This window comes from Phoxinus phoxinus (assembly GCF_949152265.1).
Source record: "Phoxinus phoxinus genome assembly, chromosome: 14".
Classification (NCBI taxonomy): domain Eukaryota; kingdom Metazoa; phylum Chordata; class Actinopteri; order Cypriniformes; family Leuciscidae; genus Phoxinus; species Phoxinus phoxinus.
Window position 1 is genome coordinate 18,060,463 of NC_136889.1, and position 27,730 is coordinate 18,088,192.

At 37.2% G+C, this 27,730-nt stretch overlaps 2 protein-coding genes across 9 annotated transcripts in view; both read right to left on the reverse strand.

The window, feature by feature from the left end:
- Positions 1 to 1,291: 1,291 nt before the first annotated feature.
- On the reverse strand, positions 1,292 to 16,884 carry sertad4 (SERTA domain containing 4). 2 transcript variants are annotated; one of them, XM_079635173.1, is made up of 4 exons: positions 16,029 to 16,884; positions 7,705 to 7,873; positions 7,426 to 7,553; positions 1,292 to 2,944 (listed from the first exon to the last, which is right to left on the reverse strand). In XM_079635173.1, the coding sequence occupies exons 2-4, from the start codon at positions 7,856 to 7,858 to the stop codon at positions 2,222 to 2,224; spliced, it is 1,005 nt and encodes a 334-aa protein (XP_079491299.1). In that variant the 5' UTR covers positions 7,859 to 7,873; positions 16,029 to 16,884; the 3' UTR covers positions 1,292 to 2,221. The 2 variants fall into 2 exon arrangements, with proteins under 2 accessions (XP_079491299.1, XP_079491298.1); XM_079635172.1 differs by having other exon boundaries at positions 1,334 to 2,947; positions 16,029 to 16,515.
- Positions 16,885 to 22,008: 5,124 nt separating this feature from the next.
- syt14a (synaptotagmin XIVa) overlaps positions 22,009 to 27,730 on the reverse strand; it is a gene marked incomplete at its 5' end in the record, with an annotated part of 45,082 nt that continues 39,360 nt past the window's right edge. For all 7 annotated transcript variants that reach the window (XM_079635208.1, XM_079635205.1, XM_079635209.1 and 4 more), the window contains one exon: positions 22,009 to 24,861. In XM_079635208.1, the coding sequence (XP_079491334.1) occupies positions 24,548 to 24,861 (314 nt within the window). In that variant the 3' untranslated portion in view covers positions 22,009 to 24,547. The remainder of the gene's footprint in view (positions 24,862 to 27,730) is intronic.

The following is a 27,730-nucleotide window of genomic DNA, read 5'->3' on the forward strand; positions in this document are numbered from 1 at the left end:
AGCTAAATGCTCCTCTAGAGCTAAATTTTTATCAAACTATGCTGGTCATTAAATGGCTTTCCTAGGGTGAATGTAAGTAAAACATTGAAACACTGATTGAGTGATTATACACAAAACATGATAGTAGCCATAGGCTACATTTCAGGAAGTTGTAGCCTACTGTATCTTTAATCATACCCTCTCTGATGTTCATTCATGTTTAATTTGTGCTATAACTATAGTAGGCTAAAATGGAAGAGATGATCAGTTCACGTGCCAGTTGAATTGAGGCACATTAACGGGCCAAAACGGCATTTAGTGTGTGAAATACAACTGACAGAAGAGAGCATAAGAACGGTGTCAATTGAGTCTCACGCTGAAATGCTGATATTTATCTGCCACAGTCACACGGAAATAATTAGGGGTTATTCATGGTCTGTGGTAGTCATTTTGTTAATAATTACACTTTTAAATGTTCCTTTTTGATGGTTGAAAGGTGAGTAGAACATGCTATCTATAGGCCTAGTTTGCGTAGAGCGAACCTTTCGCTGTTTACAATTTAACGGAAGCTACTCCCATAATTCGCGCAAAGCGTCATGGGGTGTAAGAAAAATTTGGATATATTCCAGAAGATTTGAGGAAAATTAAAGCGGATTTCATGCATCAAAATCATTGCTGCATGAAATCCGCTTTAATTTTCCTCAAATCTTCTGGAATATATCCAAATTTTTCTTACACCCCATGACGCTTTGCGCGAATTATGGGAGTAGCTTCCGTTAAATTGTAAACAGCGAAAGGTTCGCTCTACGCAAACTAGGCCTATAGATAGCATGTTCTATGCTACAGTAAAATAACCTCATAAATATGCAAATAAGAACGTTTACAATTACAAATATTCAGTGTAAAACCTGACGATTTAGGATTAAGATAACTAAAATGACAGTTACTGTAAGTTTAGAAGCTGAAAAGCCCATGACAACAACAACAACTGAACAACAAATTCCAGAGGTGGACTCAATAATTCCATCATCCTATTTCTGCTACGTTAATAGAAGCAGTGTGTTCAATCTAAAAGCATCCCATCTCAAGGCGTGTTCATAATAACCACTGAGAGAATGTGTGCATGTTTGACCGTGGTGTGTGTGTTTGCCATGAACCTTTTTTCGCCTCAGGGGATCCCAGACTGCTCTTCCAGTAAACATTGTTTCCATAGTGATAATGGAGAAGAGAGGAAGGAAGTGAAGAGGTGACAGCAAGAGTAATAAGAAAGAGAATGAGTGAGAGAGAGTGTGTGTGTGAATTCAAAGAAATAAGCCGTGTGCCAGATATAATCACATCACAAGGAGATAAAGGGAACATTGTGGGCTCGGGATCATTCCTTTATTCTTTTAACACATTTCACAAAAACACACACACATTCAAACCTGAACAATGTTTAAGATTTCATTTAATTTCCTACCAGCATTGTTGCTAGTATAAATTCTGCTCTTGTCTGAGGGTGTCCCATTTTGTGTTTTTAGAAATAAAAAAATAAATGTAGATAAAACACATAAACAACCAATATAAAAAAAAGTGCATAAAAATAAAAACTTTGATAGTGAATGGAGATTCTCTCATTCGTTTCAAGAATCACTTGACTCAGTGGACCTTAAGACAACAGATTAACATGACACTGAGGTATCTGTACAGGAATCTGTGATAGTTTCAAGTAGGATGTTTTGTTTCCTGAACATGTAAATGTCTGAAATGTTAAGGGCGCTGAAGGGAATATGATTGTTCTAAAAAATGTGCCCACCTTCATGCATTCTGGCTAAAATCCACTGCATGTAAACGTGATGATAATCATGGAAAGCAACCCATGTCATGCATTTCATTTTCAAGTGCCTATGATATCAACAAAATTAAATGTTTGAACATTTTATTATTATTATTGTCTTTTTTTCCCTACTTCACATGGTGCCTGTCTCTGTGGTTCAGTCACAAATATCCACAAACTCCACAAACACAGCAAACAGAGAATCTTAAAAGAGCATTTAAGGCACAGTATGGTAGTTTTCACAAGAGACGGACCAATATGTGAATTTGCTGTCCCTTTTGATTTGTGGTGTTGTGTAATCCAGAAGTACAAAAAGCACAATCAAATTCAAAATCATTGACCATTGATATTCTGGTTTGTATAATTGATCTATGAGACTGCTGGAAACCAGTTTCTTCTTTCGTTTCCACAGCAAGTGTTCATTTGTTATTTCCCCCTGGCGTGAGCCCTAGCGAGGGCCCCATGGTGTCCAGCACCTATAGTGTCTGAAAGCCACCGCTGTGAAACCTCCCCTCCTCTAACCCTCTCTTTCCCTTTTTCTGTCTCTTTTTCCAGGCTCTTGCCATCCCTGTGGCTCTGCGGCCGGAGTCCATCGCACGTCCTGTTCTGCTCTCTGGTTTCTGCTTGACGCAGAGCCACCATAGGACACACAGAGTCCTCTTCTTCATCACTGTCCTCCTCTTCCTCCTCCTCACGCAGCTGTGGAAATCTAACTGATGATGACGATGATGATGATGATGACGACGAAGGGCGAGAGTTGGAGTATACGTCCCGTTCGTACACAGACAGGGGGAGCTGGAGGTAACGTCCGGCTGCGTATAAACAGCAGCAGGCTGGGACGCACTCCTGTCCTTCCCTCCTCAGCAGACGCAGGCGTTTGCGATACGGCCCGGGCGGCGTCATGCAGGGCTGCAGGGCAGGAGGGGGGAGTGGTGTATTCGTGGCTGGGGTTTGGAGGGGACAAGGCATGGTTGTCTGACCTGATGGGAAACACCAGTCGCTCTGGAAGAGGATTTCGTTTCTGAGACGCCGGAGAAGGTTGTTGATGAGCACAGACCGCCGCAAGAAGGACTCGGGGTCATCCATGAAACGCAGCTTCTCCAGAGAGAGACGGAGAATGTTAGCACGCTCCTCCAGGACTGGTGACACCTGCTGGCCCAGAAGACACTATGAGCGACACTATAAGTGAGGTAAGGTCAGTTATCAAGTTAACCTTTATGATTCATTACGTGTCGTGGGGATCCAATCTAAGGGTTAAATGTTTTGATTTGTTTTGTTCGCTGATCATTGTGCGGTGTCATAAAGTGATATACAGTAAATTAGGGAAACAAACGCTATTATGAAACTAGCAGTGCAAAAATATGACAGTTCAATAAAATGTGACTAAAAACTAAAACTGAATTGAATAAAAAAAACTGAAAATCTGCGTAAAAGTGCACTATGAGCAGAAACTAATTTAAAATGACTGATAAAATGTATTTAGCTTTTGTATTTTCATACAACTTTCTAACTGCTGAGTTGATCCAAATAATGTCTAACTAAGGTGTGGTCACACATGTAGTTCAGTTCTTTTGGTTCTTTTGGTCCAGACCAAAAAAGAAAATGATACATTTAGTCCTGGTTCACTTAGTGTTCACAATGTGATTTTTAAAGGGGACCTATTATGAAAAAAAACAAACACTTTTACATGGTGTTTGAAGATAAATATAAAAATCCCCATAAATCATAAGCAGAGTCTCAGAATAAGCCGTTTGCAGTTTATGCAATGTGACGCCCATGACTACTGATGGACTACTGAGTGGCCTTTACACAGTCTGCCATGTTTATCTCCTCACCGGAGCATTTAACAGCAGCATTCAAGTAAGAAATGTTTCTTATAAAAGTGCCCCTATTATGCTATTTTAAAGTTTCCTAATGTTGTTTTGGAGTCTCCTACAACCTGCTCAGCTGATCAGCACAATAGCGTAGTGTCCGCCCGCAAAGCAAATCAGGACCAGGTGCCTTCCTTATATTTACTCTCTTCAGATGGTCCCTAACGCATTCATGACTGATTGTGACCTAATTTTGAGACAATATTGTTTCTCCTATACAAGTAACGTTTCTAGAAGGGTCATTTTTTTCAAAGCGAGAATAGAAAGTATTAAAAACGTTCGGGAGATTAGCGTCATTTGTCCCCATAATTGACCGTTCGCAAAAGCCACGCCCCTTAGTTATTGTTACTACGCCCGTCAAACAATTGAGAACCATAGCCATGGCTGGGTTGAGATCCATACATTAAGTGATTGGTTTTGGAGTAATGCAGCAGACATATCCTCCAGGGCACGACAGAAAGTATAGATAGAATAGCGCACGGGAGCACATGCACAAAACAGTTTTGTAAAATTATATATCAATCATTTTTATTTGATCATATATCATTTTACAAAACTGTTTTGCGCATGTGCTCCCGCGCGCGCTATTTCAGTCACACACTGCAATCAGAGGACGCGCTGAAACCATCAACTCTCGATGCTGTTCTCTTCATTCATAACTCAAACTACTGAGAAGGATATATTTGTGTGAATAGTTGTGCAACTGCGCGAACTTTGTTTTGAAGTTTAATGTTTGAGTTCCAGAGGAATTTGTGACTGTGTTCCTGTTCAACCACATCAACGTTTCGTAATTAAGTTAGTAAGTCCGTGCTTTTCTCTTTTTTTATCTTGTTTGCTGACTGATGTGGGGGCCGCAGTGCCGTAGTGAAACGGTGTTTGTACATGTAGCCTATTTTTTAATAATAGTTGCAAGCAATCATAAAATACAGCAAGTTTTAAGCCCGTGCAGACCTCACTGCCATAGGCGCATCATTGCACTATCTTGCTGAAATCGGAATGTTTGACGGAGGTCCTTCTCCTTAGTTACAGTTGCTGAGCTAGGATTGGACGAGAACCGTTAGAGGGCGGGGTTTTGCGAACGGTCAATTGTTATAGGTTTCCTATTGTCTCCATTTCCCTGGGTGACTGAGGACATTTCTTTAATTCCCCTCCAAGCTGCCCGAAGATCTCCACTACTATACTTGTGCTCTATCTTATCTTTATACGCCTTTTTTGCTTTTCTTATCCCGTTCCTTACTTCTCTATTAATTTCTTTCTTTTCCTGGCTACTCCCTGTATGAAAAATAAGTGGGCGGGCAATATGCTAATGATTTGTCTTGACGTCACGACGAAACGGCTTATGACTCGTTTGAAAAACTATTAATTTCATTGACTCAGAGTCGACTCATACTTTTAAAAGACAATAACTTTATATGGTGCACTTTCAGATTTAAAATTTTGCAGGATGGTTTCATTCACTTAGAGCTATGTTACACACTACATAAAGGTCATTTTCAAAAATCCATAATAGGGGCACTTTAAAGCTACTAAAGTTATTCAATCAAGAGCAATGAGTGATTTTCATTTTCAGTTTTTTTGTTGATGTTGTAGTGTGATTCATATTAATAGCATATCAGTAGGTACAGTATATGCTGCTTTCACTTTAATACAGATATAATATACACATGCAATTTCTCTACTTGCTGTTTACATTCACAGACATAACCGACTGTTTATTTAAATTTTGTCTGTTTTTGACATAACCTTGAGTATATTTGACAGTTTAAGCGCAATACGACCTGGAAGAGAACTTAGTTTAAAACTCACGGGACGTGCCATACTTTATACTGATATAGAAATAGAGCAAACATATGTTTTGATTTTTGGCAGAGTATCCGAGGCACGAGCTGTAAAGGCTCCACCCTCTTCTGGAAAGCGGGGTGGGGAGCAGCAGCTCATTGGCTTTCAATTTTAAAGATATATGCATGAAAACAGCATGTTTTTCCTTCCACTCAAAAATGGGCATTTGCAACATGGTATATTAAATCTGTGGGGTATTTTGAGCTGAAACAGACACATTCTGGGGACACCTGAGACTTATATTACATCTTGTAAAACGGGGCATAAAAGTTCCCTTTTAAGACAGAACCTAAAGATAAAAACAAAACGGGTTTTATGACATATATTTTGCGTACATGAACTCGTGAAGAGCTTATAAAATCTGTAAAGGAGTCAAAACAGTGCCAGGAATTCCTCTGTTGCACACGAAAGATTTGCTACAAGGAGACTGCGTTTCCGTTGCTTGTAGCGTAATGCCTGAGCATTCTGTCTTTTTTAGGGTCGCATATTGTGACATCACATCCTGTTTTTTGGTTTGTTTAGATGTCTTTGGTCCATGTTGCAATCATATTTAAGTTGACCCCACCCAAGAGTTAGTTTGGAAGCAGATCGAGACCCACCTTTTCAGGAGTCTCGGTTTGCTTGTTTGGTGCGCACCAAGATTTGGACGGCAGCGTTCACATTTATTCAATTGAACCGCACTGACAGAGCAATCGCACCAGAGTTTTTACAGTTTTTTCCAACTGCTTACACACGTTTTCAAAACTATGTCACCTTTTTTCAAAACTCTACACACAATTCCCAAAACTGCACACACAAAATGCAAAATGCCTCACATCTCCTTCAAAATGTAACACTGCATTCAAAATGCCATAAACACATGTCAGAATGAAGCATTTGCATCAAATGGTAAACACTTCTTTCATAATAGTACATTTTTGGATATACCATGTAAACACTGTTGTTCTAAATCTAAAGCTCTTTGGTTTTTCGTAGGCTTATATCTACATTTCAATACAATGTTCTACAGTGAAAGTAATCTACTGAGAGGGAACGAGTACACTGTAAACACCAATGCAATGTAGAAACAGAAAATATGTATTAGGCCAAACATTACTGTTGTATACAGTAGCATACAACAAAACCATAAACATATGTAAACCAAAAGTATATTCTTTAGAATACAGTAAAGATCACAATTGTGTGTGTGTGGTCTCTGTCCATTGTTGGCATCCATTGTTCAAAACAGGTAATCTGACCTTTGACCTATAGGCCTATACTACAGTAAAGCAGTGATTGGTTAGTGATCAGTTAAGCAATTAGTGTTTGCATGTGAGTTATGCTGTGAATAAGTGTAGCATTTTGATTGGTTGTGTTTGGAAAAGGAAAGCAAGTCACTGCCTGTTAGATGTGTTTTAGGTGGAGAATTGTGTGTAGTGTTTTGAAAAAAGTGTTTTATGCAATTGAAACCTGAGTCAAAGGCTGAGAAATAGTGATTTCAAAAATTGTGTGACATGAAAAGATTTTGTGTGTAAGCAGTTGAAAAAAACTGTAATCAAACCAAAGCTGCCAAGTGTGAACACTCTAAATGTTAAAGTATTTTTTAGTGTTTAAGTTTAATGTTTTTTTTTTTGTGTGTGTGTGGCAAAATTCAGTAGGAATCCACACAAAAGATAATTTCAAGCCAGGGTGAAAGATTTCCATGTGCAGATTTTGCAATGGGTTAAAGTATGGTCATGCAAATTCTCTGCGTTAACTTAAAGAAAGCTGCTTGGTTTGAAAGTGACTTCTGTGTGAGTTGTGCTTCATACATAACTACACTATTGACAACAGATAATGGATCGCAATTTGACTAATGTGACCACACCTTTACAATATATTTACCAAAGTGAAAAACATATGATGTGTTGTGTAGAAATATGCAGAATTCTGTAGACTCACAGTGTGACAGTAACTCCTGAAGCTCAGTACAGGTTCTTCATCCTCCACAAACTTCCTCTTGAAATAAGAGATCCGTGACATGGCCACACGATTCATCACATGATCAGGAACTCGTCTATAGTGGGGCTCTGGAGACACAATGGGAAGGCTCATTAATAGGCTACGTCTTCTAGATCAAAGACTGGAATGAACGGATTTTGAGACGTCAATGGAACAGAACATCATGAGCACCATCTGATCATGGTAGTCTGATTTTCAGAAATGAGATTAGTTTCAAACCTTCTCTGAGCCCTTGGGTGTCACCCCCTGGTGGTGAGGGGGTGGAGACACAGCTTTTACTGCAGTGTTCAGATTCCCAGATCGGTTGGTAGATTGACGGCGGTGCTTCAGCCTCGGGTTCACAAAAGGGGTTCTTTGATAAGACCAAAGCCATGGTTTCACCTCAGTTCTAAACAACAAACACATAAACATAATTCTAAAAAAAAAACATCACATAGTGAAATCATTATGTTAAAGGGAAAGTTCTCTCACAAATGAAAAATCTGTCATCATTTGCGCACATGCATGTCATTCCAAACCTGCATTACTTTCTTTCTTCTATGAAACACCAAAGAATTGTTTTTTTCCCGTTCAGTGAAAGTCAGTGGAGTCCAATGTTGTTTTGGACCCCTTTGACATTCATTGTATAAACAAAAACCTTTGAAATATTGTTATTTCTTTTTAAACCAGAGGCCCACTTCTTCTTAGTAAAATTTAATTCTAGTATTCTAGTATTTTTTTGTGTGCAAAAAAAGTCATATTAGTTTTTGTTACATTTTTAAACTGTCCAATCCTTCAAAAACAGCCTCTTTGCAAAGCTTGTATTACATTTATGTCAGCTTTAAAAAACAATCTGTGCTGAAATGGTCTCATACTGTTAATATTTAATTGAAATGATCAGAGACCTAAAAAAACAAAACAGCCACTAGTTACACTACTTACATTGTTTTCATCATATTTTGTATTTCTCAACGGGGAGCAAGTTTTTATTTCTGAAATAGTTACAGTATGTTTTCATAGTACAATGAACTCTTTTATCTCAAAAGATCAGGACAAATTTGAATCCTCATTATAACCCCTTTAAAGAAAGCAACCTCCCAACAACACTGTGCAACTTCACATTCTTTAGTTATTTCCTCTATCTTTGAAGATTGTATTAACATGGCATTTGAAAAACACACCGAGAACCTTTAAAACAGCTAATAGAGCAAAACCACACAGACACACTCTCTCAAACTCTCCGATAATGACATAGAGAGAGAACAAGATTCAATATAAGCTGCTAAGACAGATACCTTATCTTATTGTGTGATCTCTCTTTAATCATTTTGTTCAACCACACACACACACAGTGACAGGAGAGAGAGAGGGGGAAAGTTCTGGATGACTGCCTCAACAAAGGTCATTAATCTTCACTGACAATTTCACACACGCACTATTACTCTCATGTAGTGGGTTCAGTTGGCACATATTGAACTGCTATTTCGCCATGCATGCTTTTCTGTATCACTATACAAAATTCTCACATGGCAACAAACAATATTTATTTGTAACTATTAGGGCTGTCAACTGATTAAAACATTTCATCCATATGGTGTCACTTAATTATTCAAATTAATCACATATATCAGTATTTACGGAGAAAGGCCCCCCAATGTTTTGTATTGTCTTTGAAAATAAAATTGAAAAAAATGTGTCCAGTGTGAAAAGCTCCTCATTATGAGACGTATATAGCGTGTTAGTGGACATGATTAAGTGGGTGTATGTTATTGCATTATAATTTTTTATTTTAATCATTTTTAAATACAATTTTAATAATGAATTGCACTAAATGAACAAATTAAATTGACTGCTGTATAAATGAGTAAATACAATGTCGGTTAAAACTGAAATGGTAAAAATCCCACAAAAAGAGTGTAAATTTCTAAAAAAAATTGCACGCACAGACAAAAACAACGTTCCTCTTGCAAGTAAGCTTAATTCGGCTGTAATAACCCGTCCTCTTTTTAGTCTGTGTCCGCAGGGTTTGGATCACACTGAGCTCATGTGAGAGAGACGTGTTTAATCAGAACAGATCCTGCTCTCCTTCTCTCCCTCGTACTGTCGTTACCTGTTTCTCATTCCGCCCACAACTCTGCTTTGAATTTACGCTTTAGAAGACAGAGAGCTGACACAGAAGCAGAGCTCACACACACACACACACACACACACACACACACACACACACACACACACACACACACACACACACACACACACACACACACACACACACACACACACACACACACACACACACACACACACACACACACACACACACACACACACACACACACACACACACACACACACACACACACACACACACACACACACACACACACGGCCTGTCTGTCTTTGTCTCTTTGCTCGTTTTGTGCTTTTATGCGCTCTCTCTCTCTCTCTCTCTCTCTCTCTCCATTTCTTCCCCTTTCCTTTTCATGTGAAGAAAACATTAAAAGGTGCTGGATCTGTTGGATTTGCACCTCATCAGTCATACACACACACATACACAAATATCACAGGGTAGAAGGGAGTGTGTACTAAAACTGTGAAGCTCAGTAGATGCTAAAACTACAAATTATAAAACACAGTTGATGCTAAAAACAGCAGAGAGAGCGGAAAAAGAAAGAAAGAAAGAATGAGCGATCCAAACTGAGGAATCATGTAAGGGATAAGCTTTCAGTTCTGCCGTTGTGGTTTTTCATATGCAAGAACCACAATTGCAGGTTTCCATTGAGATAATGTCGTTTTTGGCTTTACTCACAAAAACCACAACATCCAAAGCTCATGATACTTTTTAACTCTTTACTGGGTTATTTATGGCTCACTCACACATTTACTTAACTGTCTTAATAGAGAGAGAGTGTGTGTGTGTGTGTATATATATATTTATATTAGTAAAAACAGTTCGATTTTCAAATATTATTATTTTTAAAATAACTGTGAATATACCGGTAGTCAAATGTGATTTATTCATGTGATTAAAGGTGAATTTTCAGCATCATTACTCCAGTCTTCAGTGTCACACATTATTCTAATATGCTGATTTGTTGCTCAAGAAACATTTATTATTATCAATGTTTTTGCTGTTTACATTTTTTTTGTGTAAGCAATGATACAAATCAAACATTTTTGGTAAGACTAAAAAATAGAGAAATTAATACTTTTATAAGGATGCATTAAATTCAACAGTAAATACATTTATAATGTTACTAAATGTTTTAATGCTTTAATAAATTTAATAAAACAATTTATTAAGATCATTTTTTAATAAGTGGTGTTCATTGAAGATTCTATTCATCAAATAATTCTGAAAAAAATTGTATTTCCAAAAATATATTTCCAAACTTTTTATGCTTTTTTTTTATATATATATAAAAAGTATCTTATGCTAACCAAGGCTGCATTTATTTAATAAAAAAAAGCTCAAATTTGATAAAAAAAAGCTGTTTTTTATCAGCCATTAGTCCAGTCTTCATTGTCACATGATCCTTCAGAAAACATTTTTATGATTTATTTTCTGATTTGGTGCTCAAAAAAATACTTCTTGATAAATATTGAAAATAATTATTCTGCTTAATGTTTTTTTAATATGTTTTTACAGGATTCTTTGAATACCCAGCATAGTTGGGAAAAAAACAACCCAGCATTCATTTGAAATATATTTTTTTTTGTAACATTATAAATGTCTTTATTGCCAATTTAATGCATCCTTGCTGAATAAAAGTTTTTTTTTTTTTACTCTTACTAACCCCAAAGTATATATATATATAAAAAAATCACCTCTTTGAGTGGTGATATATATTTAATTACAATTAATATTTCAATAATTGCATTTACGGTATATAAATAATTATATAAAATGTTACTTAAATATATTCAATTATGTATCATTCCCCCCACTTGAGAACATCCTCTAATGCCCCCAAAGGTATGTTTTGTCAGATTTAGCTAACTTCTTGGGACATGCACTTCTTTTGTAGCTTATTAAGAACAATAGTCTTACTGGGTGGTTAGTCTTCCAGAAAATGTATTCCTTTGAAATTATTTAAACAATTTCCAAATTGCCTTGTCAGTAGAAAGTAAGCAAGAAAGAGAGACAGAACAGACATAAGACATCAAAACGCTGCACAATTAATCAGGTTACGAGAACACCTTCAGGCATCAGCTCATATTCTGCTCTGCTCTCTGGAACACCAGGCTGACAGATCGTTCTAGAACTCCAGCGAAAGTCGACCGCAAACTTGTTCTTGGTCTGTGTAGCAGAGACACATTGGCACATGCACAGATCTAAAGAGTCATCATCAACGCCACAGTCTGCCCACACAGCCTGACCCAGAAACAGACACATGATTTATGAGAAACATGAGTAACTGATATAAACACTCAAGGTCAAAGATGTTATTTATGACAAAATATAGAGGTTAAACTGCGCACATGTTCACAGAGGCAAAAATTTGACTTTCTAGTGAGAACCATATTCAGAATGAAAAATACACACCAAGTGTATATATAACATTAAAGAATTTGTTCAACCAAAAAGCTCTCTTATGACTTAGAACGCAAACTAGGAGACTTTTATTGTGCTTTTTAGAAATTTGTCCACAGCAGAAAAAAAGGTTTAGAAGTTAGAACGTGATTTATGATTTATGAACGACTTCTTTAGTTCATGCACACACATGCAGAAACCAAATTGACTACAAAGAGTCACACAGTAATGTGTGAAACACACCCTGCTGCGGTGACGCCCCAATGTACCATAAGGTGAAAAGACCGCAGCGAGACTTTGCCAACCGTGCGGCTATTACACACACACTTGCACATCTCTCCAGGAACTATCACCCATCTGCTCAGAAACTGTTTTCCGTCGAGGCGCTGGAAGCATTTAAACCATGTGTGTGCTTGACTTCCATTCAACAGTTTGGGTTAAAGCTTTCCATGACCTGAATCTATCAGCGAGACAGAGGAGGTTTATTTAAGAATCGAAATGTTGAGTTGGGGATCTGAACACATCCTGCAGTCTGTAATCTAGGTCATTAGGTAGTCTCTTTAATTCTCACACACACAGACAGAAAATGTAGGCAACACCCAGTCGAGGAGGTAAAACATCCATCCAAACATGTCTGGCACACACACATACAAAGAAAGAGCGAAAGAGGGGGGGAAAAATGAAAGTGGAAAAAAAGAGAGGTAGGAACACCCATCCCGCCTGCCAAAAGCTCTGTGGCTGCTCAGCTTGTCTAGGTTACATCCAACTCAAAGCAAGAGAGAAAAAAGTTCTACCATGTCTGCACTGCAAGCGAAGAGTGTAACAGACAGGTAAAATAGGAGAAAAGTTATATCAACTCCAGCCAAAAGCCATGTGTGTGAGCGTATGCGTGTGTGAGGTTAGTGCTGTAACATGATCGTGTTGACACAACGCCACATCAGTGCTGAAGGAATGTTCTGGCTACCCATGCATCCCTGCCGAGGCAGTGTGTGTGTGTGTGTGTGTGTGTTTGAGACAGAGGGAGGGCAGCACGTGCTCTCTGTGTACTCAAAGGGGACGGGTAATCACATCGTTCAAATGAGCATGACTTTTACATCATGGTGGGCTCTGATTTATTTTTGTTGTGATGACTGTGATTTGTGTTCAGACAGAAACTTTAGAGACTCAGCAAACATTTGGATGTTTAATGACCGTTGAAAAGACGTCCCTCCGACACTTCCCGTCATGGTTGAAATATAGTTCCAAAATGAAAGTTGAACGGACATCTCTGACATTATCTGTTGTTACACATTTTTACCGATTTATGCCATCCTACCGCAACTATTTTTGGCCAGGGACGCAACGTTTTTTTTTGGTCTATTGAAAGTGTATGAGTGTTTCCTATTTTTTTGTCTTATGAATTTACACTCAAAACATCAATGCATTGTTTAATTATCGTTAATATTATTAAGCCTATACAATGGATGAAAAACTAACTCTGCATATTATTCAGCAATGAGTAAAATAATATTTTATGCTGACCAAGGCTGCATTTATTTGATCAAAAATACAGTTTATTTAACATTTTTGAATATTATTAGAATTTAAAATAGGGTTTCTATTGTACTGTAAATTAAACTCTTTTCTATTTTAATGATAAAAATAATATTTTTGTGGTAACCGTAATAAAATAAATTCTGGAATAATTTATGTATAGAAAGTAGGGCTGTCAAAAGATTAATCGCGATTAATCGCATCCAAAATAAAAGTTTGTGTTTCCATAATATATGTGTGTGTACTGTGTAGAATCATTATGTATAAATACACACACATTCATGTATATATTTAAGGAATAATTGCATTTATATACTGTATATACATTTATATAATTGATATTATATATAAATATAACCAATTTTTCTTAAATATATACATGATTGTCTGTGTTTTTATATATAAAAATAATTATACACAGTACACATTATGGAAACACAAACTTTTATTTTGGATGCGATTAATCGCGATTAATCTTTTGACAGCCCTAATAGAAAGTTAAAAAATAACATCTTTATTAAGATTATAAATAGCTTTGTCACTTTTGATCAATGTAATGTGCACTGTAAAAAAAATCCATTCAATTTATGGCAAAACACTGGCAGCTGTGGTTATTAATGTTTTTAATGACAATGAGTCCTCTATGTGCCTACCTGGTTAAATAAAGGTTATCAGAAATGTACCGTAAAAAATACGGTAGCAACATCTTAGGTTTTACAGACTTAAATTTACAGTAATAAACTGTATTTCACTAACTGACTGCTAATTTACCGACCTATTGAAATATTAATATCGGTTTTGTCAATTTACGTTTTTTCACCGTAAATTATACAATGACTTTTTCACTTCCAAAAAACTGTACGGTAAAAATGTAACGGTATTTTAACTGTAAAATTACATTAAATGTACTGTTAGATCTATCACAGTTATTTACCGTATATGGTACGGAAACTTTCTGTTAACCAATTAAATGTTTTTCACTGTAGCATTTTTACAGTCTTTTAATCACAATAATTTTTACAGTGCGTCCTTGCTGAATAAAAGTATTTACTGAACCCAAACTTATGAATGCAGGTGTAATGTGCTAATTCATATACCTGGACAGAGAGATGAAGAGTGTAGCGCGACTATCCAAAAACCTGACTGTGGAGAATATGTTTGTACCTAATTTGATGACAGTACAGTTTTCACCACGTTCAATATCTAATGTTGATCTACAGTTTCTTTTGTGGGTGTTTGAATGAGGTGAGCCTTTGAATGAGTCAGTTTGACAGGAAAATTATCTGCACAGGATGTGCCACGTCCCTCCCAAACCACAGTTTTCTGAAACTGCCCTGGTTAAAGTTTTAGATGATTATGAGCAGCCCGCAGACTCCTCAGAAGTCTCTTGAAGTAAATCCTCACTGTGCGCAGACACAAATGACTGGAATGGACTGATGAGAACCACAGGCGGTAAACGATTGCGTGGGTTTTCCTTTGTGCCTGCTGTAGATCGAGGGATCAATGCGTGGCAGTATGCCAGACACTCTTAAACTGGCACAGTGATCTCAGGGGGAATACCCACATGCACACAAACACACACACTCTTGCCCCCCGGCACCAGGAACAGATGCCACAGCCATCGCAGTGAACCCATTGCTGATAATGAAGCAAGAAATAATCCCACTCACACACACATACCATCTCAGCCACGCACAATAGCGTCTCTCTCTGTTGCACAACAACAACAATAGCCTTACACACAGATGTTCAATTGCCTTACACTACGCAGACACCAATGCACGATTTTCCTGTGCAGCAGTAATTGTGCATTCATGAGGACAGATATACACACTCTGCGCCCATCTATAAAGGTATTGTGCTTTCATGTTGTACACTTCATCTCCTTCTAAGGGAATCAAGCAGTAACAGAATTCTGGCACCCTTACACACACCCTTACACACACACACACACACACACACACACACACACACACACAGAGAGAGAGAGATTAAGTGTTTTAATGTGTGAAAGGAACATTGTGTGTGTGACCTCACTGTCATTAGCTTCTTTAGAGATTCAAAGTCTGATTGCAGTAAATGTTGCAAATTGGTTTATCTCAATAATATTTTTTATATATGTTTTAATATATTTTTTGGCTAAATATATAGCTTAGCCTATATTATAGACTTAAAATAATATTTATAATAATATAATATATTTATCACTGCAGGACCATTTAATATAAATTGAAGGCAAACGGGTGTTTACTATACACTTTGCCTTGTGCATAGTTATACATTTAGGCTAATATTTCCTTGTACAACTTCCCATAACGCAGTAGACTGTGTCCACTCTAGGGTGCTTGAACGAAATAGTTGTAACACACACTTCAGAGATCATAAGTGTAGTTAATCTGCGTTGGCACTGTGCCATATCTGTCTGCCTCCGCGGAGACTGGTGGCGCGGAACTCTGATAACCGATCAATATGTTCAATAGATATTACCCAGGCTTACCTTTTACTATGGTGATGGCTGTCAAATATGTGTTGTTATATGAAGCGCACTCAGATGTGTCGTTACGGACTCGCTCTGTTTTTCTCCTCTGGGTTCCGCTTCTGTAGTCCCGCTGTGTTCATCAATAACTACTTATCCACGATCCATCAGCGCGCGACTCTCTGGCTTACAATAATCGATAGGGTTCGACGGAAAATATACCATCCAAAGCCAAGCAGTCAGTCAGCGCATGAACAAAGCCGCTGTGATGTGAAGGAATCTCCGCTGTGTCCACACTCGCGCAGGTCGCTCTGCTTTGTGCCTCAGTGACCTCACCTCACCGGTAGACGGTGCGACGTTGCAGTGTTTGCTTTGAACTGGGCTCGTTAACGTCAGTGGACACGAGCAGCGTCGCCCCATTCCTCGGAATAAACAGCAGCAGCTTTTTCCCTCAGGATCAGTCTCGTCCTGTCCCAGCAGTCTCGTCCTGCTTCTTCGGTGTGTGTGTGTCTGGTTTTGGTCAGAGGAGCTGCGTTAACTTGCGCACGGGAGCGCGCAGCATAAGTGGAGCGGGCGGGCACGTGGCCAATCATCTGTTAGACATTTCCCTTTTCAGGAGCGGCGGTCGGTATTTTCCAGCCGCGCTCCTGAGCGCTTTTCTCCGGTGTTCCCTGTAGAAGTGGTGGAGTGAACGCCGATTTTTGGTTCTTTTTGGAAGTCGTGCCGATTTTTGTTTATTTGGCTGCGATAGTAGGCTACGGTCCCTCCATCACTCATATCCTCTCACATGCACAAACTTGTACACTTAGTGTAAAGGTCTCCAATAGACTTTCCATGATTTTTAGAGTTTATTGGCAAATATGGCACACACACACACACGCCCACCTACCCACCCCTGTTTGTTTACATTAGCTGATTATAATCAGCTACCACACTAAACAGCCTACTCTATAGACGCACTAGATTTTTTTATTTTTATATATTTGTATTTATTTATTTGTTATTATTATTTTAATTAGGCTTTTACAAATGACCATCAGAAGTTTTATTTGTGAATACTTTTTTTTTTTTAAACAACCCTAAACAGACTAATTTGGCAAGTTTAGATTTTAATTTAATTATTTATTGTTTTATTATCATTATTTTATTTATTGATTTACAAATGACCGTCATCACAGCTAGGAGATTTTACTATATATTTGAGGCCTTTAAAAAAAATAAAAAAACCTTTACAAGAACAAGACACACACAGACACACAAAAGCTTTTTTTCTTGCTCAGTTTTCTTTAACTGTCTGACTCCAGGTTCCAAAAAAACACACCCTGTTTCTAGTTAGAAGCAGACATGCACTTCTGTGCCAGAGTCCGTAATTTTTTTTCTTGTGTGAAAAGCAGCCCTGTGTTGAAGTACTTTTCCAGGTGACTGGGAGCTCCAGAGAGAAACGGCATCTTTTAAATAAATGGAAACCATGCATTGTGGTTTAATGTACCAGCACTTTTATAGTGAATCTCTCTCCCTGTCCTTTAGTATGCAGTAAAGGTGAATTGATTGTAATAGGCAGGACCATATTTTAGAAAACATTTATTTCTATTTATTCCTGCTCTTATTTCAGCAGTAGAGGACACTTTTTGATTTATGAATTAATATCTTTAGACACTTACACTTGTTTTGATGACTATTCATTCGCCCTCTAATCTTACAGTATGGTTCGGTTTCTGCTACATTACAGTAGTAAGGTCACAGAGTTCAGATTTCTCTTTATTCACTCCAGCCAAGCAGCGGGAATAAATATTGACTTGCAGGGAGCTGCTGTCCATGTTTAAGCACTCTGTAGAGAGCTCTTTCCTTCAGGATAAAACTGAAAGTTTAATGGGCCCTTCAAAACACACTCCCCTCACGCAGACAAGCACTTAGTAGGGTTGTGACGTGTCATGTCTACTTATTTATGAGCATCCAAAGTGCATATGACAGGAGAGGTAGCCTACATCAACGTATTGATTGGTATGATAGTAAATGTATGTGAGGTAAATACCCTCTTAAATCAAATGCAACTTTTCTGTCTCCTCCTCTAAACTGAGTCACAGAATTTCATCATCTAGATAGCAATTTGTCTTTTGACACTAATGTTTCCAAAACAGTTATTCAACAGTCAAACAACTGGATTTTTGCTCACACGCTGTATCGTAACATTGCACCACATGGAGGTGTAGTTTCCCCCCATTTTTTTCTTCTTCTTGTTGTCCTCTTACCAGAACCTGATTTCACAAAGTACAACATGTTCCTGAATCTTTGTTGATTCTGGAACAACATTCCAATCAACCAATTAGATTTGAAGGACAAGTTTACAGTTTCTGTCGAATTTAGGCTAACAATCAGAGTTAGGTACTTCTACATCAGTGTTATTCATATAATTTCCTTCTGATTTTATAGGGCTAAAAAAAAAGCTACAAATAGTTTTTGCTATATAATTCCCTAACTTGAATTATAGCTATTTCCTAACATTGCTATTATATTTTGTATTCTAAAATAAAGAAAATAGAAGTACACTAGAAATAAACCATTATAGGACAAAACAATTCTCAATACTTGTATTATTTATCATTGCTTTGGCAGAAAATGCTTTCACTGACTCCCTTTTTTCCAAATTACATTAATTGTTTTCTCACTTAGACACAACCAGTGCCAAAACGTACAGACAGGCCAATTTGCATGTTTACATCCTCTGTTAAAAACTATTACATTAAAGGGATAGTTGATAATGTTGTCTTCATTTACTCACCCTCAAGTTGTTTCAAACCTGTATGATTTTCCCTCTGCTGAACACAAAAGAAGATATTTTAAAGAATGTCGGCAACCAAACAGTTAATGGACCCCATTGACTTCCATAGTATTTTCTTTCCATCCTATTGAAGTCACGGAAGCTCTTTTGTGAAGACAGAAGAAATAAATTCATACAGGTTTGGAACAACTTGAGGGTGAGGAAATTATGACATTTCCATTTTTGGGTAAACTATCCCTTTGAGTACAAAACATAACATAATACAAAACTGAATAAGACAACAATTAGCTACATTTCTACAGCAATAACATACTGAAATATACTCGAAATCTTAAAACCCTCCACAAATCTATCAAACCCATTAGCTAAACACCTACACACATATGAACTGTTTTGGTACAATGGTTTTTAGTGCATTTTGGATGTGAAATAAACTGCTGTGCCAAGCTTATAAGGAGAACTGTGAGAAGAGAATTAAAAATGTGTCCTATATGTGTCCAAGCATAAATGGTACTCTACTTGAGCCTAACTTATCTCATGCTCATTATATTTCATAAGACACTGTAATTAAGACAAATTAAAACCTAAAATGAAATCCTATACTTGAGACAATCACACATTCATTGATGTAATAAAACAAACAGACAGAGATAGGGTAAAGGTCTCCAACACACACACACACACGCACACACGCACACGCACGCACGCACGCACGCAATTCTTTTCAAAACAGAATCACATACAAATGTATCTTTTAATGTATCATGTAAGACTTCATTTACAAATCAAACTACAGCGGTTGTACAGAAGTATGAATACACAAGGTGACATCGCTGTATAGGAATGCTGCAACGTTTCAAAAACATCATAAAAACATTCTCCAGAGAAAAGTAAGGCACCGACTGAATCGGTGGGTATATAGGCAATTAATTTAAAGCATTTTGAGAATAAAGTGAAAAAGCTAAATAAAAAGAATCTGAAACACATACACAATGTTCAGAACACGTATAGATTGTTTAAAACTGGTTTTAGTTGGAACACACCTTGTGAAAGTTGAAGGTGTTGGTGGCATGTTACACCTGAATCATGTTGGGACACAGAGAGAGAACACAGGGAGAGTGTGCTTCATGTGCAAGAAATCCTAACCATTTTTTATGCTGGTGTTTAGTTCTGTAAATTGAACAGAACCTCTGTCACTGAGTTAGAATAAGATGGGTTCTTAATGACCATCACCGGTCTGTCGTCTTCTCACTCACAGCCTTCTGCAGAGCTGTGGAAAAGCCTTATGGGAGAGGAGCTGTGACAGCTGTGAGCTTTCATCAGGCACTGGTAGGACTCATCCACACACATTAAACATTATAAGAGAAAATGCCGTTTCATCTGTCAAGCTGTAAAGACACAGCAGAGCGTTTGCTTTGCATTCCAGTGTCTGTTCAGGCTAGGTTTGAAAATTCTAGAATTATATACAATTTTCCAGTTCCTAGTAAAATGAAAATGCTGTCGTATTCACCCTCATGTTGTTCAGACCCCATATTTCTTTTTTTGTATTTCAGTCAAATATGATATTTTATACAAAATAACAACTTGGAGATTCTACCCATAATGACTGCCATGATATAAAATGAACACAAATTTGTTCTATGTTCTATATTTTAAAGACAAACACTATTGTTAAAGTTTGGGGTCAGTACATTTTTTGTTTGTTTGTTTGGTTTTAAGAAATTAATGCTATTACTCAGCAAGGATTCGTTAAATTGATCAAAAGTTACAGCAAATCATTTTACTGTACATCGATACAACAAAATTTATTTCAAGCAAATGCTATTTTTTTAAACTTTTTGTTCATCACAGAAACCCTAAAAAAAAGTATCAGTTTCTTCAAAAACTTTTGATAATAATATGACATGTTCCGTCTGCACCAAATCAGTATATTTGAAGGATTTCTAAAGGATCATGTGACACTTAAGACTGGAACAATGATGCTGAAAATTCAACTTTACGGTCACATGAATAAATTACATTTTAAAATGTATTAAAATAGAAAACAAGTATTTTAAATTGAATTAATATTTCACAATATTACAGTTTTTACTCTATTTTTGATCAAATACCTAGAGCCTTGAGAGCATAAGATGGAGCATAATACAGCATAAGAGACTTCTGTCAAAAACATTTTAAAAAATCACAATGACCTCAAACTTTTGAATGGTAATGTGACAGATTTGTGTGTAGAACAGTTAATAATTTAAGCCAATATCCACTGATAATCTTCCCTTCAGTCAGAACTCTCAAATGTCATTTGTGCTTTTATTCAATAAAAAAAAGTTTATCAGTAAACAATGACTTTTAAAAAATTTGGTCTGTTCCATACAAACTACTATATAATTTCTTGGAAACACTTGGAAAATAGCACAAAAGTTATATTCTGACATAGAAGAAATCAGGACCTTGAAAGAATGTTTGTTGTGTGGAAAAGTACAGCTTGGACATTCTCCCTAACATCTCAATTTGTGTTTCATGGAATAACGCAAGGTTAGAACAACACGAGAGTGCATTAACAACAACAAAATGTCCCTTTAAAGATGGACAGGTCTGAAGCTACTGGCAGGGTTGAGCCGAAGGGACTGCGGGTACAGTCAGATTCTCATTTACAGTATAGTGGGAAAATAATTTGGAAGCCATATCTGCAGAAGGCAACAGTATTCCAAGCTACTCATAAAACTGTCACAATTGAGACATAACAGCCTCTTTATGTCAGTTTGTGACACAGCTGTTTTCTAGTCATAACGCATTTAACATCCTACATTTCAACATTGTTCTGTTTCATGTCATCGCAATTTTGACAGCTGTGGCATTTTCTCAGGCTTAACGGTTGACAGAATGGTAAAATACAAATTTGGGACTATCTACTCAGTTTGCCAAGAAGAAACTGAGAACATCTCCCAGCGTGAGAGAGAAAGATCAGCCCAGCTGTGCGTTTTGAGGAAGATATTGTCCAGTTGTGACTCTCTGAAGACCGTTACAGTCTGACTCTTTCACAAGATGTGTTTCATGACTCCATTATGTGCCCTAAAAATGTGCTTAATTCAGGTCTTACAAAACATACCAGCTCAGAGTTGAGCTACTTGCCATTGCTGACCATTTTCTTCTCTCTTTTTTCGGGAGCAAACAGGTTCATACATCATCACCTGAAATGACGACATCAACAGAGCTAAGCATACATATAACAGTATGCAACATCACACAAACGACACCCTCTTCTTTCACACTTTTTTCTATCAACCTGCAACTGTAACAGGGAAGATAAGTTTTTTAAAACATTTATGTTGTCATATTTCGAAACGGCACATTGAATGAGTAACACATTCACTAATAAAACAGTTCTTTTAACCAAATAGTACCAAATATCAACTGAACTGTGAAAGTAGAACAAAGTCTACAACTCCATACTGCTCACAGAGCTTCATACATTTACCAAGAGAGTCCATTTTCTCAAATATATAGATACAAAAATAGATCAGCAAAATCTATGTGCTGTTTACAGTACGTAACAATCACTGAGTGAGTTTGACCATCGCTCGAGAAAGGAAAGAAACTAGTTCAAGACAGATTTCACAGGTTGACCGCACAGAGATCAGGACACTTGAAAAGACAGAGCAAAAGCGCTGAGAAGCCTCCTCATCATCATGTTCTTTAAACATCCTCACAGTTTCATACTGGTCCTCTACAGGACATTCAGCCAGAACACTGGCAGTTTGTATCTCTAGTGTTGCAGAACTGATTGTTGAGTCTCTCAGGTACTAAAATTCAACATTCAGGATCGTAAGATCACACAAATTCAATACAAAAGATACGAGGGAACAGTCTGTTGTTTAAGTATGGCGTTAACTTAATGTAATGCACTCTTCATTTCACCACATGTTAGCAACTTCTAAAAAAAATGGTTTTGTAAGGTCTCGTGGCTCTAAAGTCAAAGTAAGAGCTGATGATGCATTTGCACATTGTTCTGCATTTTTTAACCCCATTTGTCAAAACTCAAACATTGGCGTGTCTAGGACATTGATTTGGTACCAGCCGAAGTCAGCTAAGTCAACAAAGAGTTTACTGTATTAGACAGGACTTAAGGCCTGTTCACACCAAGGACTATAACTATGACTATTATGTTTGAATTACTGTTCTCACTCAACGAGTCAACAGTGTGGACGATAACAACACAGAGGGACGATATTGTTGGAATCAGATTTTTTTCCTAGCCTAAAAATTATAAAAACATTGACAGCCAATCAGAATCCACCCAACTTTAACTTTAACAATTTAAGCGGCAAGCGACATAACCACATGAACATGTTCATAAAGCACACAGCATCGCTTCAGATTAAGGGTCAATGCATACGAGACATGCAGCCTTCATCACCATTTCATATCGCTGTCTGAATCTACTGTATCGGCTGAATATCGTTTATAATGAACAGAACATGTCGTCCATATCTGGAACTATAATTATCATTATACTTATCTTTTTAGATATTCTTGGTGTGAACAGTTCTTTACAGTGGTGAAAGCATTTTGGTCAACATGACCAAATATGAATTTGCATTATATTACTTTATTGTAAGGGCTTTCTTCTATAATATATAGTTTAAATATGAAAGCGGTTCACTTAGCTTACCTATTTGCTGGTAAACTGAAATAAATTAATAAATGCCTCTATTTTACAAGGTTTTCATGTATATAAAATAAATAGATATAAAACTAAAAATATGTGTTCCATATCATGACGGTACAAGTTAACAAATAATTTAATATATTTTATATCTCATATTTTTATAAATAAGGTATTATCATATTAAATATGTATTATATTAAATCAATATTATAAGGTGTTTCCTTAGAAATGTATAGGCCTTGTTAATACATGAAAAGTTCTATAGGCTACTTATTGGCTGTTCATATTGAGAATGAAAAGAATATTTTTCTATTATCTATTCTATTTTGTGGCGTGTGTCTGATTGCAAGGTGTTACATTTAGAATGAGTGGAATAAAATAGCTGACATATAAATGACAGCCGGATGACAGGCTGTATGTAGTGAAGTCTGGATTGGCACTCTGATAGTAGATTTCAAAGTGGAATGAACCACATCATGTATTCGAATGAGATCTAGACAAACTGATCACATGTCAAGGAAAGCCAGCCATTCATATAGATACTGCACATCTGTCAGAGTATCCATTAAAATTGCCTCAGAATGGCATATACAGTAGTCAACCGGACAGTAATTTTACTCGTGCTTTAAGGTCAATGCAATGTAATCTCAGGATGCCAGTTTATCATCTGAGCGAAGACATTTTAACTCGCCTCATCTTTGCAGATCTTTCATGCCTGGATCTCACACTCACACATATATTCATTTATTATTTCTCTCTTACTGTGCCTAAAACCCCTTTAGAAACATTACAACTATCTTAACATCGTCAAGTCAGAAAATATTCAAATAAATATCCAAATAAACATAAAACTCTGTTTTATTAGTGTTTCCTCCATTAACGGTGTGACATCTAACCCTGATTTCATAATTTCTCTAACCCATTTTCTGCAATGCATTGGGAAGGAAAGCAGATTACATCCCCAGAACTGCTCGCGTTTCTCATAATGCACTGCAGTGGGGGCCAGCTCTGTCGGTTTGGGACCGTTCGAGGGCCTGGCCTGCTCTTGGTCCCCCCACCCCATTACACATATCGTTGTCGTCACTTACTGACATTCTAGGACTCCAAAAGACTATGCCATCGACACACCTGTTGTCCCTTCGATTCCTTCATCTGAGTCCAGTGTGTTAGCTCCTCCTCCCCAGAGCTGTTCAGCCCCAGAGAGATCCAGCCAATCATCTCCTTCCGTTTCATGCTGCGCTTGTTGTAGACCGACAAGATGAGCGTGACATCAGAGAGCTGGAACAGAGCTACTTGGAACACAAAGGTCTCCTTGTAGGTGGGGTTGGGCTGGCCGCGGCAAATCGATGTCTTGCACTTGGACATCTCCTGACCCATTGAGTTCAGTAGAGTCAGCTTTACATAAGTGTCTGAAACAGGATGAAACAGGATGTCAGTCAGAGAAACTTTCATTCTATGATCAGTAGTCCTAAAACGTTTACTGTCAAATCAGCCCACCCGTACCAATCCAAACAGTCCACCCGTACCAATCCAAACAGTCCACCCGTACCAATCCGAAAGAGTACTTTGAGAAGAAAAAAAATCTTAACCAGTATTTTGATTTTGATTTCTGACGTCACTAACTACCTTGTAACCAATCACGTCAACATGTGATCATCAACGAGTGGATCTCTGAGCTGGTGTGAGTGAGTGGAGGCGGGGCTAATTTGCATATTCATAGAACAGCGTATACTAAATGAGGCAAGGGTGTAGAGTTCATTCAAGGTAATTTAATGCATAAAGAATAAAAAAAACAAAAACAAATAAGGCTTAAATATGTCAACCAAAGATGAGTTTTAAGGGATACAATAATTGACTACAGGAGGACTTTAAAAAAGTGGCATAAGATAAAGAAACCTAGTTTTATAAAATAAATATGTCTTGTTTTAAGATGCTTTAGACATTTTTACTGGAAAACAAGACAAAAATAAACAAAAATTGCATAAAAAAAAAGTATAATAAGCAATAATAAAAAAACAAAAAAAACCCAATAATCACAGTTTTCAGCTGCGAAAAATTATTTACAAATCATAATACTATTTTAATAATTGTAGGTTCGGAAGTTGAGATTAAGTAACACGATATTGTTGTGGTGCGGTTCTTCTCCCAGCGTGGGGGTTTTCAATGCTACGGTTACTGCCTGGCAATGCTTCAATCTCTCAATTTATCTGAAAAGCAATTGATTATTCCATTCATTAATACAGGATGAAATGTATTGGTTGAAAACGAGCCATTCAGTTTCTTTTTTGCATTAACGCACGGAACGAATCAATGCTCACTGATTAATAATTGAGTCCCGCATCACTCCTCTGTCTTCTCATTTCGGAACCTTTTGAACCGCGACTCTACAGATGCACTCAAAGCAGACTCTGCTGCGGCACGGGGCCTTTCACGGGATTGAATTCAGAGCGCAGTTGAACTCCTCTCAGTGTGCTTTCTGCTGTCCTGCCTGAATACACTAGAACACAACAGACGTCAGTATTCTCTCTGTCTTTGTGTCAGGGCGGGCTTCCTGTGGAGTCATCTAGCTGCGTTTTCTAAAAAAAAAAGTGTCACTCTCCTCTATTTTTCCAACTAATAGAAGAGCCGAGCTAAAGAAGCGCTGATTTCAGAGATGGGAACGCAGACTCATACCTGGCACTGAGGAAATCAGTGCAGCTCCTCAAGCTGAATATGTGAAAGAGTTCAATAGCGGTTCAAGAGGGCTGATTAGCCTCTGTAATGCAGTTATTCAGGAGTCTAAACACTTCCTGCCACAGAAATCAACCTTCGGTAGTTGACTCTACTTAAAATACTAGTCATCTGCACTGATAAAGTTCTGGAAAACACTAGGATTACACATAACTGTTTGCATGTATCAATGTTGTAAATGTGACAAAGTTATTGTGGCGTACAACAGTTTTTGCAATTTTTTGATTCCAAAATGAAGTAGGAAGATGTACTTGTGGCACACTCTCTTGCAAAATCTAAAAGCTGATATTATATATATATATATATAGCTTCATCAATATAAATAATTTTCTTATAAAAAAACGAATTAGTCTGTAATTCGTTTATTATGTATATATTTATTATGTATAAACATATTGTTACAGACTAATTCGTTTTTTAAAAAGAAAATTATTTATATTGATGATATAGAGATCATAACAAACAGATCTAGATCAAAATAAAAAAAAGTGTTTGGTAACACTTCATTTTACGGTGTCCTTGTTACATACTGTATGCTACATGTACTTACCGTAGTAATAACAGTAAATTATGCATTATTACATGCAACTATAACCCTCAACCAAATCCTAATCCTATACCCTAACCCTATAGTAAGTACATGTAGTTGCTAAATATTGCTCAGTACTTAAATATAAAATTACACTGTAACAATGACACCTTAAAATAAAGTGTGGCCAAAGTGTATTTAATTAAAGGGGTGATGAACTGAGAAATCTAATTTTCCTTGAGCTTTTGACATATGAGGTCATCATACCATAAGAACTGAAAACTTAGTTGTTAGTCCAATAAATATATTTTATTGACACCAGGCACAGTGAACGACAGGTTTTTCAAAGTGGGGATCTATGACGTCAAAGGTTATCAAACACCGCCTCCGCAGAAGAAGATCGACGGCTACTTCAACACTGCCTGTTTAGCCCCGCCCACCGATTCGCGCATTACATGAAATGCATTATAATATGCAAAACTGTTATCCAATCATAGCAGTGGGCGTTTACTTCCAAGGCTTCAATGCGGCACGCCCATAAAAACCTTGCGTTTCAGGAGCTAGGCTCAAAACCAGGGTAGAAAAGCCTATTACTTATTAGTTTTGATGTTTTTGAATGTAAAAACGAAGCGAACATCATAAGTTGACCTCAGACAACAAAAAGCCAGTTCATGACCCCTTTAATATCTTAACAGTGTAACAGTAAAAGCCCTAAAATTTCCCACTGTCTGCAGACATAAAAGAACCACTCACATGGCTACATGTGACCTCTACATCTCTCTGGCATCTTGGACTAGAACTACAAGTCACATGACGGGAACGATTCAAATGATTCAAGCAAATGATATAGTAAATGCGTTTAAAAAAAAACAGACATAAAAAAAAGACATAAGGTTAGGGGACGCATGCAAACATCACGAGACAGCGAAAATAATAACATACTGTACCATCCAACATAACATGGTCTAAAAAAAAAAAAAGCGTTTGAACCTTCTCCATGGATGAAGACTAAATGGATG